The 15,852-nt window shown below is 37.0% G+C and overlaps 1 protein-coding gene across 1 annotated transcript in view; it reads left to right on the forward strand.

Moving 5' to 3' along the window:
* The window catches only part of LOC139756390 (uncharacterized), a 70,351-nt gene that overhangs the window by 13,121 nt on the left and 41,378 nt on the right, over positions 1 to 15,852 (forward strand). The window contains exon 2 of the mRNA XM_071675792.1: positions 9,993 to 10,590. Within this exon, the coding sequence (XP_071531893.1) occupies positions 10,009 to 10,590 (582 nt within the window). The 5' untranslated portion in view covers positions 9,993 to 10,008. The remainder of the gene's footprint in view (positions 1 to 9,992; positions 10,591 to 15,852) is intronic.

The following is a 15,852-nucleotide window of genomic DNA, read 5'->3' on the forward strand; positions in this document are numbered from 1 at the left end:
ACCAGCACTGTATCATCAGCGAACGATAACTGACTCGCTTCCCCAGCCCTCTCATCCACAACAGACTGCATGCTTGCCCCTCTCTCCAAAACTCTTGCATTTGCCTCCCTAACAACCCCATCCATAAACAAATTAAACAGCCATGGAGACATCACGCATCCCTGCTGCAAACCGACATTCACTGGGAACCAATCACTTTCTTCTCTTCATACTCGTACACATGCCTTACATCCTTGATAAACACTTTTCACTGCTTCTAGCAACTTTCCTCCCACACCATATACCCTTGATACCTTCCACAAAGCATCTCTATCAACTCTATGATATGCCTTCTCCAGATCCATAAATGCCACATACAAATCCACCTGTTTTCTAAGTATTTCTCACATACATTCTCCAAAGCAAACACCTGAGCCACACATCCTCTACCACTTCTGAAACCACACTACTCTTCTCCAGTATGTGTGAGTTTCTGCAAATTATATTGTGTAAAATTTTGCAAACCTAGCATCCCGTATATGGTGCAAAATTTTGTTTTTGGAAATCCCTAACACTTTTTAGTGGTTTGGATTAGAATATTATACATTCATCATTCAGTACCGTAAAGGCATTGAAGATAACGTATATCTGCACTCCTGGTGTATGGTTTAGTGAAATTTTTATCTTTAGTTGCTGGTTTGACTTTGTCTTAGTTCTGTGAAAGAAATATCTGAGATTCCTTGTTCTTAGACGCCGAAAACTCTGCTAGAATTTATTTTCTCTTTGTGCTGTTATTGCCTTGAAATAAAAGAAAAACTAAACGGACGAAATAAGCTTCTAAGTGGACGCAATTGAACATGGGCTGACGCCCTCTTATCTTTGCCTTAAATTCTCAAAACACCGCAAATTAGATATTTTTACTATATAGGGTAATAATGCATACAAATTTGCAAATCATATAATGTTAATATATCAATGTTTTCTCCCAGTTCAATGTAAAAATAAAGAATTATTGCTGATATCATGACGTTACTTTAGAGCGTTGTGGGTTATTGACCTATTGCCGCGTTTGTTTGTTTCTGTTTGCCAGTTTCCGGAAGGTAGCAGCACCTACCGATAGTATTTAATTTACTCTCAGTTTTTGACCGTCTCCAAGATGATACAAGATGATTCGTTAGTTTGGCTTTGAGGCTGGAATGGTTTAGGGTTTGGCTGCTCTTGCTTTAGGCTACTTTTATGGTAAGCAATCTACTTGTACATTATGCTGCTGGCCCGGAGCAGGTTTGGTTTTTCTACTTGGAGTGTCGAGCTGACGAATTATGTATGTATTTTGCATAATATATATATATATATATATATATATATATATATATATATATATATATATATATATATATATTGCATGCCAAGGTGAAGGCTTATATCTAATGTCCTGTTCTTTCGCAGTACTTCTGTTCCACTATTCATCTTTTTTCTTCTTGTACTTTCATTATATGCATTTATTTTTCATTGTATGTTAAGATAGTGCATGCAGAATCATTGTAGAAGGACTTTAGCAGCAATTGAAAATGTTTGCAGGTTTAATGACGTATTTCGGTGGCCGTTAAACCAACCAACCGTTCCACCCTGATGGTTGAGCTAGATTTATACCGACGTACTTATAGTTCAGGTATCTACTGACTGTTGAAGTTAGATAGGTTTTCGAACAAGTAATTAATCATTATTAAATCACAGTTAAGTAAGATAATGAGGGTGGGCCGAGATCACTACCTATCTGCAGGTGAAAAGTCGGCCATCCATATCAACGAGTAGGCAATTTTTTTTAGATTGTAGTTTCGTGTTGGTAGACTGAATTAAATTCGTTATAGAATCAGGTGCACCTGAACACTATATAAACGAAGTGGCAATATCGCTTAATGACATTATAACCCGTGCTGTTTTACTGCAACTTTTTAAGTGGGCTTCGTTCACAAGTTTGTCTGTTCGGTAGATATCACTTGTATCTTGGTTATTTTATTATTCTTGTTCGTTAATTTCATAAGAGATAGGAAATAATGTATATACAGTGTGCCTATGTAGATGTTGGGGGAGCGATCTGGTGGGGGCACTACGATTTTTTTCCCTTGGGTTAGCTTCAAATATCTCCCTTTTGTAGCAAACATTGTTGCAATAGCTCATTTGAACACCTCATGGACAAATTGGACGTTATACTTTGTGTTTACTGTATATTATGGCTAATTTCGGGATTTTGTCACTCGTCATACAGGCTAGAAACCCCTCAAAACGCTGCAAACACATGACTTTTATGCAAATCACATTATATTTTCTACTGTACTATAAAGTAGAATATAAGGTAACTTAGAATAATATAGGGGTAATCCATACAGGCTAGAAACCTCTCATTGCGTTGCAAACACATAAAGACTTTATGCAAATCACAGTATATTTTTTGCTGTACTGTAAAGTGAACTACAATAATACAGGGATAACTAATTTACGTTAAAGGTTATTGTGTGCTTCTAATGACTTTTTTGCGTGCACATTTTATGTAATGAAACGTCAGGATAAGCTTGTGTATTTATATCTTTAATGAACGTCAGTAGCAAAGTAACCATAGAAATAATAAGAAAATTACATGATTTCTTGGACGAAATGTAAGGACAGACCTGTGGATAGATAATGCTTATGAATATCAGTGTAACTTTTAAGGGCGTTTTAATATCTCACAACTTCGTAACTTTATGAAGTTTTTGTTTGACAGTTAAATTCGTTATAGAATTACTTGCGCCTTTTACACTATTATATACGTGGCACCATCGCGTAGGACATTTTACCGTGCTGCTTTTATAGCATCTTTTTAAGTAGGCTACCCTCACAAGTTTGTTTATTCTTAAGTAGATTAAGGCCTATATCATTTGTATCTTGGTTATTTTATTATTCTTACCCGTCCTTTCATTCCATAAGAACATAGATACATTGTATATACATTATTTACTATTTCTTATGAAATGAAAGAACAAGAATAATAGAGTAACCATGATACAAGTGATGATATAAGCTTTAATCTATCGAAGAATAAACAAACTTGTGAAGGAAGCTCTGGGCAAATACGTTTAAAGTGTACTAGACCATCCTGGCTATGGGGGCTGTGTTGGCCTGCAGGCTGCAGCTGCTAACAGCTTGGTGGACCAACGACCCCACCCAACCGCCTGGGCTGAGCCCGGGTCATGGGCGGTAGAAGAATCCCGAAAACTTCACCAAGTATTCGTAATTTGGTTTAGAATTATATAATGAAATGATGCTGGATTTACCTTTTTTACAGCATTGACATTTCCAGTAAGGTTGTCCGTTGAGGTACGTCGTCCATTTATCTATGGCAGCAGTTATCAAACTTTGGTAGTTTTCACGTAAATCCAATTTAACACTTAAAACATATATATATTTTCTTTGCTTTTTAGCCGCGGGCTTTACTCTATCACTATTTGGTCGCCTTCCACTCATGTTCGTATCAGTATAGGGCAAAATAGTAACCCGAGCGAGAGCACCTCATCACAACAGTGGCTGTATTTGAACTGAATTGAAATTGGCGGGAAGGGAGGGGTCAATCACGCGCGACCCGAGGTCATCCCCTACGCATCACAACTGCGCAGCAACGGACAAATGGTGCTTGTTTTAAAAGCTTTAGTAACGTTATTATTCTCTCTGATAACGAAATCGTTTTTAAGTGAAGGCGTTTTATTTGAGGAATGGGTGTATGTCGATTTACGAAAGGGGTTTTCATTCCTGGAAAAATCGGCCAGAAATCGAAAATTCGTAAATTATCAGATATGCTGATTCACTGCCATTATTATATTAGAAGGTACGTTTCCAGGGAGGAAACGAATTCTTTAATGTAATTAAAGAACATTAAAGATGTTTTAAGAACTTTTTATGGGAAATTATGTCTTCTCTGGAAAAACAGTTGTGCATGATAAATTTATTCACTCATAGTAGTGCATTCAGGTTCCGTTTTCTTGTTCTCTAGCATCCTGATCTAGATATATTTCTTTAAAATCTAACATCTTGTTGACATCACTGTCTACTAGTTCAGTAAAACACCACAGGATAAGCAAGGTTCATGGTCTCTCTCACAATGTGACACATTTTGGGAAAGTCTTTGAATGCATTGACGCATCCTAGCTAAATGAGTGCATTGACGCATCCTAACTAGATGAATGCATTGACGCATCCTAACTAGATGAATGCATTGACGCATTCTAGCTAGATGAATGCATTGACGCATCGTAGCTAGATAATGCATTGACGCATCGTAGCTAGATAATGCATTGACGCATCCTAACTAGATGAATGCGTTGACGCATCCTAACTAGATGAATGCATTGACGCATCCTAGCTAGATAGTGCATTGACGCATCCTAGCTAGATGAATGCATTGACGCATCCTAGCTAGATAATGCATTGACGCATCCTAACTAGATGAATGCATTGACGGATCCTGGCTAGATGAATGCATTGACCCATCCTAGCTAGATAATGCATTGACGCATCCTAGCTAGATGAATACATTGACGCATCCTAGCTAGATAATGCATTGACGCATCCTAGCTAGATGAATGCATTGACTCATCCTGGCTAGATAATACATTGACGCATCCTAACTAGATGAATGCATTGACGCATCCTAGCTAGATGAGTGCATTGACGCATCCTAACTAGATGAATGCATTGACGCATCTTAGCTAGATAATGCATTGACGCATCCTAACTAGATGAATGCATTGACGCATCCTAGCTAGATGAGTGCATTGACGCATCCTAACTAGATGAATGCATTGACGCATCCTGGCTAGATAATGCATTGACGCATCCTGGCTAGATTTTTCACCACACACCAATCATACATGTCATTGGCTTTGTTCCAAGAGTTAGCGATAGACAGCATTATTTCTACTGTATCACTTTTTTGGAAAAAAATCAAAACTTAACATGGAAGAGATTGGGTAACTTGGGGCATTCATTTGTAAAATGATGCATCGTTCCTACTTGCATGTTTCGTTAATGGGTAATTTATTGAATTGGGTAATTGTAAGTCGAGGTATAGGCGTCAACTATAACTTTTGGACGATCTCGAGTTCAAAAGCGTTCCGACGTATTCACAATTTTTTTTTTCAAACTTTCTTCTATATGTAACATACAAAACAAGAACACGGTTAGAACTTAGTAGTTCTTCAGCCCTCTTTAATCATGTTGATATAAAAAAAAAACATTGTGTTATCATAATTGCATGGATTTATTTGGGATGAAGCAGGTCATCACATTTGAACACAGCACACATATCCACATAGGAGCCAACTACACTGCAGTTTCACATGAACGACATTGTGCCAGTAATGGCACACCCGAGAACAGGCTGTCACTGACAAGAGCTTGGGCTAAGCTTAGGCGTGGCGCATCTTTACACACACACACACACACACACACACACACACACACACACACACACACACACATTTCAAGCTTCCATAGTTGTCTTTGGCCCTGTATAGAGTACCTTTCATTTAGAAGTACTGTAATTTGCCAAATATATTTTATTTAGCTGGCAATCATCATATTGGGAGCTTTTATTAAAAAGTGATATATTTTGCCAAATATGTTATGTTTAGCTTGGCTAGCACCGTGCTGGAAGCTTTTATTTAAAAGCAGTGTATCTTGCCATATATATTTAGCTTTTCTGGTAAACCATCTTCTTGTAGACCTGTATGTCACATCAGTTGGCCCCCATGTGAAGCTCTTTGTTAAGTAGCATTGAGCTCAGCGAGTTTATATGCTCTGAATATTCAGCGATATTGTGAAGTACTGAGCAAAGCGTCGATTTGCAGTGGCGTAAGCAAGGTTTCTGCCGAAGATTTTGGCCTGAGTTTGTGATAGTAGTTAGCCTCTTGTCCCTATGTGTTTTCATCAGCATTTTGCGACGTCCATTATTTTGTATTTCTGACACATGAAAGAATCAGTTGATATTACTGTATTTACTGCAGCACTCGACCTGAGCTGTATGGCATTGTTGCTTGGTTTAAAGTAATGGAGACCTTGATATAGATTGCCAGTCTTATTCTAGTTCATAGATTATTGTGAGAATTGTAAAAAAAAGAGAACTCTTAGAGTTGGCGCAACGGAAGATCCCCTGTTACTGACTGAGTAGCACAGATTTAGAGCTGTGGTGTGATAGATTTAACTGTGATTGATTATTGTAAGACAGTGTAGAAATACACCTGTATGCATTATCAATAGACAGAGATGAGGAATAGCAAACCAGTGGTCATCACTGATATCACCGTGTCATGTACTATTACCACAGTATCATTACAGATTGTCATTCCAACAGAATAGTTTGACGTGTGCAAGCTAAACGACAAATCCACAAAATACTTAGACAAAACAACATCAAGGACAATCAAACACACTATATCAAGTTACCATATATATATATATATATATATATATATATATATATATATATATATATATATATATATATATATATATATATATATATGATTAGTTACATTCCACACATATGATGATGCCATTGTGGTTACAGATGTTATGAATAGATAATGATGTATATTCATAGACAAAGCATCAAGGACAATTAAACACAATATGTCAACAATTACCATGTATATATTAATTAGTTACAATCCATACATATGATGATGCCTTTGTGGTTACATACATACATAGGTGTCGAGAGATTTTGAAGAGGGCTATTCTCATGGATGGCTTTCCTGGAGGGTTGCAGGCCATGTTTGTTGTTCATTGAGCATACTTTTATTCTTGCAACGTCTCGTGGAATGCATAGGAGGAAATTTGGTGTATTCCTTGTGTCGATTACGGGTTGAGGTTGAATGAAAACAAAGTATGTGTTTAAATAATGGTGAAAACGATAAATTGACCTTCACGAGATTTGGGAATGAGTTATAGCTTAATTCATCGATGACAGTAATATGAATTGTGAGGAAGATAAGTAAGGAAGTGTAACTTGACGTTGATATCCCGTAGGTTTTACAGGACGCAGTTTTCAGCCCCAAATGACAGAGACCCACTCTAGTGAATCATAGAAAATGGTAAATAACGGAGAACGGTTTCCATTTTATGGGTAGCTATATCAGTCATCTTTACCCTTTAGGGGTGGTTAAGCATTATCGTAGGATGCGGATATATATATATATATATATATATATATATATATATATATATATATATATATATATATATATATATATATCATATTTGATTTGCCTTGCCATTGGATCGTGTATGGTAGTCATCTTAGTTTTGTTATCAGCAGAATATATTTTCCGTTCTTTCTTTGTGCGTATTTTAGGTGTATTGAACAAGATATTTACTCTTCAATATATGTATCCAAGTATTGCAACAATAGTTTAGGAAGTTTGTGTTGGAAATATTAACATAACACTTAAAATTCATTCGTCTGCCTGTAAGCAGAACTATATTCTTTCCTATATAGGGGCATGTACGTTACTTACATAAATAGTTTATATAGTACAAGAAATACTGCAAAAACAAAGAGCAACACATTCCCTGTTTACAGACATGTAGGACATATAAACTCAAATAGATTATTGTATATCACATACAGTGCATGTACATTACTTACATGAATAGATTATGTAAGTACAAGAACTACAGCAAAAACAAAAAGCACCACAGTCCCTGTGTACAGACAAGATAAAACGCAGTCATTTTAATCTCCTAATGTGTAATAGGATGAACATTACATTTGTAGCGTCTGGATATGCTAAGATGACATTTAGAAATGATGAGGACCATGGCCTTATTTAAACATGTTATGGAAATTTTCCTTAACGGCTGTTGCTTTCCATTATGTGGCATTCTCTCCTTATTTTAGTGACACTCACATTTAATGCTTGCGTTTCTTACCGCCATGTTACTTTGAGAGACCAATGGACTCTTTGATCGTCTGTGGCAATTTCTTTGAATCTCAAAAGGAAGAGAGAGCAGACGACGTAAAGTAAAAAAAAAAAAAAAAAAAATTATGGACGACGAAAGGGTATCTTTGGCGCCATCATCCATTGAGCGACCCAACTAAAATGCGCCCGGATAGCGTCTTCCGAGTTGCAGGCTCGCAACTTGGATGACGTTACTCATGGCGGCACGCATCCTTATGCGGAGTAAAAATCATCCCCATGATTTCCTATGACTGCACGAGATAAATAGCTTATCCATTGTTAATAAATTTGCTGTTTTGTGCAGTAAATACAGACATTCCATTCAAACACAAGGATAAAGAGGGTTTAATGCAGCGATTTGGTCATCACTGCTATTAGAGAAACCTTGTTAACCACATTATCCAGTTTTGACAGACAGCATATGATAAGTTAAATGTTTGAATACAGTTGGAGTAAGACATAAATGATTTATATGTCTTGTTGAATCAGGGATACCACCAGTATAATATGTAATCTTATTGAGGAGGAAACTGTAGGATTCCTAGAGTCAAAAGACTCTACTCCTTAAAACAATAATGGGGATGAGCATTTATTTCCTTGTAATACTCATATATAGCGTAGAATACGCCAGCACTGAGGTTAGTGTAGTTCAGGATTTTGACGGTACAAGTGATCCACTGAGTAATATAAAGAATACAGTTGTCAGCAAGCCAGACTGCAACAGAATGTATATCGCATAGATGTTAAGTTGAACTGTGTCTTTTCATGACATGTACTCTTGTAGGAAGTTTATACCTGATGACTGCATCGTAGATTATTCATAAGATGAAGACCAGTGTCATATGACCTGGAAAAATGAAGCAGGAAGCTGGAGTGGGCTACTTGTTGAATTAAGGTTAAGCTCGTGTGTTGAGGAGTGTGAGTGTCGCGTGTTGCTACTTTGTCCTTTATGTGATGTCTGTCATAGTCATTTTAGCAGGTTGAATATTTCCTCTCTTTATGAACTTTGGTCAAAAAGAAACCATTATGGTGCTTTTTGTACATATAATTGATGCACTGTTTCGCATATACAAGTAAAGCTATCATGGGAAGAGGCACGTACATATATCATTTTTTGTGGAGGTATGTGGACGATATTGATTATATCATGAAATAATCCATGAACATGAGCTGCAATTTATATATTGACGAATATGATGTATGTGTTGCACCCCCATATATTCGGCGTTTGTCTATTTTTCTGGACAAAAAGAATGTATACTTATTCATAGTGTCCTGTTTTGCTATGTACTTTTTTGACTATACTAATTGAACTGTACTACATAATGATAACAGTGGTGATAATCATACTAATTATAAGATCCTTAGAATAGTATATTCAGAGTTACATCTCAACCAGTCACAGGTCACACTGAAGCAGTTTCAAATAATCTAAACAGTACTTTCCATAGAAATCTACAGTACTTTTGACCATTTGATATGAGATAAATACCCATCAGTCCCTGAATTTGCCTCCTAGCCCCAAGATTTCATATAGAGGGGGCTGAAAGGTTCATAATGAAAATTCGTAATTTTAGGCCCAGATTTGTGTTGCAACCCAATTCAACGTTGTGAAATCAATTGCCATTCATTCTCATATCGTGGTTAACATATATGTTTTCTGTATCTTTTTCTGCATTTTAACTATCCATCTTATGTGCACAATATTTCAGTATTTTCCATACTTTTCGTGTAATTGCTTATTTATTATACATAGGGTATATGTTTGGTGCCTCAACATTTATATCATAGCCAGGGGTAAATGTTTGGTGCCTCAGCATTTATATCATAGCTAGTTCAATGTGAAGAATTCCCTAGCATATGTTGAGAGTATTATTGTGAGATCTTTAAAGAGTGATGGTGTGGAGAATGTCACAATCAATTTGGTTTTTTTTTGACAATATGCTTTTAGCCTACAAAAATGTAGGTAGATAGAAGTTTTAGTCTAGAGATGAAAGATAATTAACTTTATTTCTCTTACAGATACTAGTTTTGAAAAATGGTTCGCTTTGCACGTGCTGTTGGTTCAAAGGGCTCCAACAAACGTGAGTTAGAAGAGCCAACTCCATGGTCTGAGTTGGTTTTACAACATATTGAAAAAGCTGAGACTGGAGATGATGAAGAGAGGTCAAAGAAAAAAAAGAAAAAAGATCACCCTGATGAAAATATGAGTATGCTTGGAAAGAAAGGTGGTAGAAACATAAAACAGCAGGTGGAGGAGAGTCTTACAAGTGCGATTGAGTTGAAGGAGCAAACTGAGGAGGAATGTGAAGTAGTGGAGGAGGCCCCTGATAAAAGTGAGGGAGAAAAGAAGAAGAAGAAGAAGAAGAAGAAGAAGAAGAAGAAGAAGGAAGATCAAGAAAATTTTTCTGATAAAGCACAGCTAGGGTATATTGTTAATCCAGAGGGTCAGCGATTAAAAGTCTTCAGAGATGGTACAGAAAGGACTTGGTTTGACCTTCCATATGAAGAAAATGAGCGCATGACACGATATAAGAATATGTGGGTCAAGAGGGAAATGGTCGAAAAATTGGACCAGCTTCAAGCATGTCTGCAAGATGCTGGCCTTGATGAAACAGAGGTGAGTACTCTTTGATTATTAGTTTTGTGATACAGCATAAAAAGATGTCTGGAGTAACTTAAAAGAATTTGTGGGCTAGCTAAATCTTTCTTATTCTTGAAAACCAAATGGCATCTTCTAAGTCTTTCCTGACACAGAATTTTTTTTAGGGCTGTAATTCCTTTTGGTAGGTAGTATTTATGTTGGCACCAACCAGGGAAGTATATTATGGGGGCACAACCCTCTTGGGTATTGAGAAGATAAGTGATGGCTGTGTAGTGAGCCAGCACTTCACTGGTTGTCAAATTGCGTTCCTATGACCCAGGTAGCTGTCATTTCTTTCTTCCCACCCACTGTGTAGATTGCTGGCATTCTTTCCTGAAAAGTGCAATCTCTTCTTGTCACATATAACACCTGAAAACACTTAATTTGCACAACTCATGTTTCATAACTCCAGATTTTCCTGTGCTTTGCACTAGCCCTGCCATTTGGCAAAATGGTAGGAACAATAATTAGTAATAGTAGTAGTTAGGAACTTCAGGTAGAGGTAGTTGGTTGGAACATTAGTCAGGAGGACTAGGTAGAAGTAGTAGTTTGGAACATTTGATAGCCAATTAGGTAAAAGTTGTTGATAGGAACACTGGTTAGAGCCTCTGGAAACATTGTGCCAGTGGCCTGTTTAGGATGAGCTAAAGGCTAAGAAGTGTCATTGTAATTCACCTGTAATGGAGATTCTTTGCTGTGTCCTTACCCTTGAGGAACTTTGTGGAGAGAACATGTATGAGGTTAGAGAGAGAGAGAGAGAGAGAGAGAGAGAGAGAGAGAGAGAGAGAGAGAGAGAGAGAGAGAGAGATAATTCCATTTAATGCTGGTTAGGGTAATCATATCCAAAATGACATTTCATCTGTTTTCTTTTAGATATGAGATATACTGGTTACAGTTGATTATGGAACATATGATTAAGTTTTTCTGTATATAGTTATCTTTCTCACATTTATATACTTATGATCCTGACATTGGGTTGGTGATACAAATAGCTCACAGCTTTTGTTCAGGTCTTATTACGATAGCGATAACTCTACTGAAGAGCTTCAGATAATTCTAAGAGTTGCAAATCAGTACTTAGCAGCTGACACAACTCAAGAAAAATTGCATCCATTTTGATGAAGTCCTTGATGGCATTGGTATTCAGAAAACATTTGTCTGCCAGACTGGATTGATCCTCAGAGTTCACAGTAGTGAGAAGGCTTGTTGCTCGGTAGTTTCTCTGATATATTTTATTCAGAAAATTATTACAAACCTAGACCACATTCTCTTTCTTGGTTATGTTGTTGGGATTGTGATTTAGTAGATTAATGTTTTAATTTTGAAGTTATTGATGAGCAGGATGGCTGACCATGGTACAACAGAGAGAGTAATATGGTCTTCCACAAAGGGTAATATTATGGCTGGTGATAAGTTTCAGTCTTTGTAGAAAGAGTCATTTAGGCATCAGTGATTGACAGTGACAGTCACCTGAAGATTGACAATGACACTGACAATCACTGACATATACAGTTACATGAACACTGATGATGATGCTGACAGTCACCCAGAGACTGATGATGACACTGACAGTCACCCAGAGATCGATGATGACTGACACATACTCCGAAAGTGACAACTACGCTGAAAGTCTCCCAGAGACTGACAACTATACTGACAGTTGCACACATTCTGACGAAATCATTAATGGTCACCTGGAGACTGAAGATGACACTGACCGTCACCAAAGACTGATGATTACACTGACCTTAACCTGGAGATTGATGATGACATTGAGTCACCCAGAGACTGACAGTTGCACAAAGTCACTAGCACTGAGTCACCATGAGACTGATAACAACTTTACTATTCACTCAGAAACTAACAAGGACAGAAGGCTGTTACAGTAGCTGTGCCTTTTGTCCGCTCATGATAACCAGGCAGGATGAATCAAGGAGAAGACAATCCTCTACATCTTGTATTCTTGCTCCAATCCTGCAACAAAAGAAAGCACCTCTTGTGGCCAAACTCAAGCATTGAAACAAAACAACATAGCTTTAGGTAAACATAACTAAAATGAATGAAGTAATATTGTTACAATGGTCACCTGTGTCTGAAGATAACATGGATGAATAGGAGAGTAAGACTAATTTTCCAAAAGAAGAAAACATACAAGAAATTCAGACCAGTGGGAACTGATGAAAATTGCCAAGAATTAATCAAAATCCAAAGAGAGTGTAAGAAGGTCATAAGACAGAGTATAATATTTAAGATAAAGGTAGAGTAAAAGAAGGAATTAGATCATTACAAAGTGAATATGACACATTACTACTGAAGACATGGAAATGGCTACCATACTGAATTATTTCTTTGAATCTGTATTCACAATTGAAAAAACATCTTGAATACTACAACCAATGAAAATGTTTCAAGGATCTTATGAAGAAGAGTTGAAGGTTGGAAAATAAGAGCTCTGAATTATGTAAATACTGGGACCAATTGAAATCTAACAAATCCAAAGGCTCTAAGATTATAAAAGAGGTCAGAAGACAGCTGATATACCCCATAACAAAAATATTCAACAAATCTCGTTTGGATAGGTTAGTGCCAACTGACTGGAAACAAGCAAATGTTACTCCTTATATAAAAAGGATGAAAAAAGTGTGCCTTGAACTATTGCTCAATTAGCCTAACATTGTTAGGTAAAATGAAGGAAAAAATAACACAATGAAATTGTCACATTTCTAGATCACAAAATTATATCGGATGACCAACACTGTTTCTGTAATAGAAGATCCTTTCTAACAAATTTGCTGGAATTTTTTAATGTTTATCAGAATTGGGACAAGAAAAAGTGTCATCTGATGTAGTATATTTAGATCAGAATTGGGACAAAAAAAAGTGTCATCTGATGTAGTATATTTAGGTTTCCAGACGGCTTTAGATAAAGTACCTCAAAAGAGACTTTTACATATATTCAAAGCATGCAGAATCGGTGAAGAACTGTGTGCTGGTAGAAAGCAGCATATAGTATTAATTGGTAAAACCTCAGATTGGCTAGATGTAATGAGTGGTCTGCCACAGGGGTCAGTCTTTGGTCCAATTCTCTTCATGATATATATTAATAACTTAGAACTTGGTCTCGTATCGTAGATCTTCAAATTTGCTGATGATACTAAACTATGAGATAGAGCTGTAAACAGGTGGGATTGCAAAATGATTCAGAGATTTTAACTTACTGTCGGAGTGGTCAGACAGATGGCAAATGGAGTGTAATGTAGACAAGTCTAAAGTGCACTTTGGAGACAAAATTATACGTTACGACTACAAATATTTCAGAAACTCTCTGACTAAAGTAAATAAAGAAAGGAATCTTGGAGTTGTCATTTGCAACAACTGAAGTACGCTAAACATTGTCAGGTAGCGAGTAAAAACGTATTCAAATGTTAAATTTCATTGCTAGGAACAAAGATTACAAGACACCAGAAACAATGCTCACACTTAATAATTCTATAGTTAGACCACACCTTGAATATGCAGTCCAGTTTTGGACTATAAAAAGACATGGAAAAATTAGACCCAAGTACAAAGATGCATGACAAAATTGATGCCATCCCTTAGAAGTCTGGCATATGAAGAGAGGCTGAAATGATTGGATCTCTTCTCCCTTAAAGAATGAAGACTGCGGCAACTGAATCCAAATGTTCAAAATTCTGAACAGGCTCAATAAAGTAAATCACGAACATCTTGCAATACAAGAAAGTATGGTTACCAGGACAAATGGAATAAAACTCAAAGCTTCTTTTCATAAAGGTGTGTTGAGCATTGGAATAAGCTATTATCAGACGTAGTGAATGCTAAGACTATGAATGCCTTCAAAAGTTTAGACAAGTAATATATAAATTCAGGTATACTCTGAGAAAAACTGTAGAAATAAACTATGAATGACAGTGGTAATGGGATAGTGGAAGGATAATGTACAGCAACTGGGAGTTGGTGATAGCTTAAAAAGCTGCTGAGCAGAATTACATTTTCTTGACAAAATAAACTTTTTTTTTTTACTGGGCAACCCAGTCATGAGCCAATCAGGCCTTTTGTTGTCTGTCTTTCTCATGTGAATATTGACAGTCTATCAGTCTATCTGACAGTTTCCTAGGGACTGTTAATGACATCGACAGTCACCCAGAGACTGACAGTGACACTGACAATTATCGTAAGATTCATGATGACACTGAGTCATCCAGAAATGATTACAGCACTGAGAGTCATCCAGAAGTGATTACAGCTCTGAGAGTCGGTGATGCTAACTGTCACTGAGGGACTAACACCGACAAAGACTGTCACTTGAAGTATGAAAGTGATACCGAGTCTCATGGAGACTGACAGCAAAACTGATAGTCAGTGATGTTGTTAGTCTTCAGGTGTGTGTCATTGTTAGTTACTGTTAGTTTTGTCATCACTTTCTGGGTGACTGTCAGTGTCATTGTCAGTTGCCAGGTTACATTGTGTTGGTGACTGTCAGTGTCATTTACTGTCAGTTTTGTTAAGTGTTTGTGATTACATATAGTGTGTTATGGGGCTTCATATGACTGTTGGTGTCATTATCAGATGCCGAGTGACATTGTGTAGGAGTCTGTCAAATGTCTTCATTAGTCTGTAGGTGATTGTCAGTATCGCCATCAGTCTCCTGGTAATTTTTTGCGTCCTCTTCATTTTCAATGTTGATGACTTTGTTTTGTCATTAGTTTCCAGATGACTGTCCATCTCATTTTCAGACTCTGTTGGCCATCGTTGCCAGTTTTTGGGTGACTGTTCTTGTCATTGTCATTTTCCTGGTGACTCCTGGTGTTCTCTTGATTTTCAGTAATGGTGATTCAGTTTCATTGTTAGTTTCTGGGTAAAAGTCAGCATTGATGACTGTCCTTGTTATCATCAGTCTCTGGATGACTGTCAGTATTGGTGACTGTTGGTCATTTGTTGATTGTCAGTCTCCAAGCGACTGTCAATGTTATCATTAGTGTCCGGGTAAGTCAGTCTTCCGTTTACTGTCAGTATCATTGTCAGATTCTGGGTAACTGTCAGTGCCTTTCTTGTGTGGATTGCAGCTTCAGAGTCGCAAGAACCCCGTAAAAATGCGTGCTGGTGTGTGATTATCATATTGCCTCTTGTTGTTTCCCACCGTAGTGAGATAACACCAGGAAAAGATTTTGGATCCTTAGGAAAATTCCATGTTTGGCCAATACAAGGGTAGAAAATGTG

The sequence above is a fragment of the Panulirus ornatus genome, chromosome 21 (assembly GCF_036320965.1).
Source record: "Panulirus ornatus isolate Po-2019 chromosome 21, ASM3632096v1, whole genome shotgun sequence".
NCBI classification, from domain to species: domain Eukaryota; kingdom Metazoa; phylum Arthropoda; class Malacostraca; order Decapoda; family Palinuridae; genus Panulirus; species Panulirus ornatus.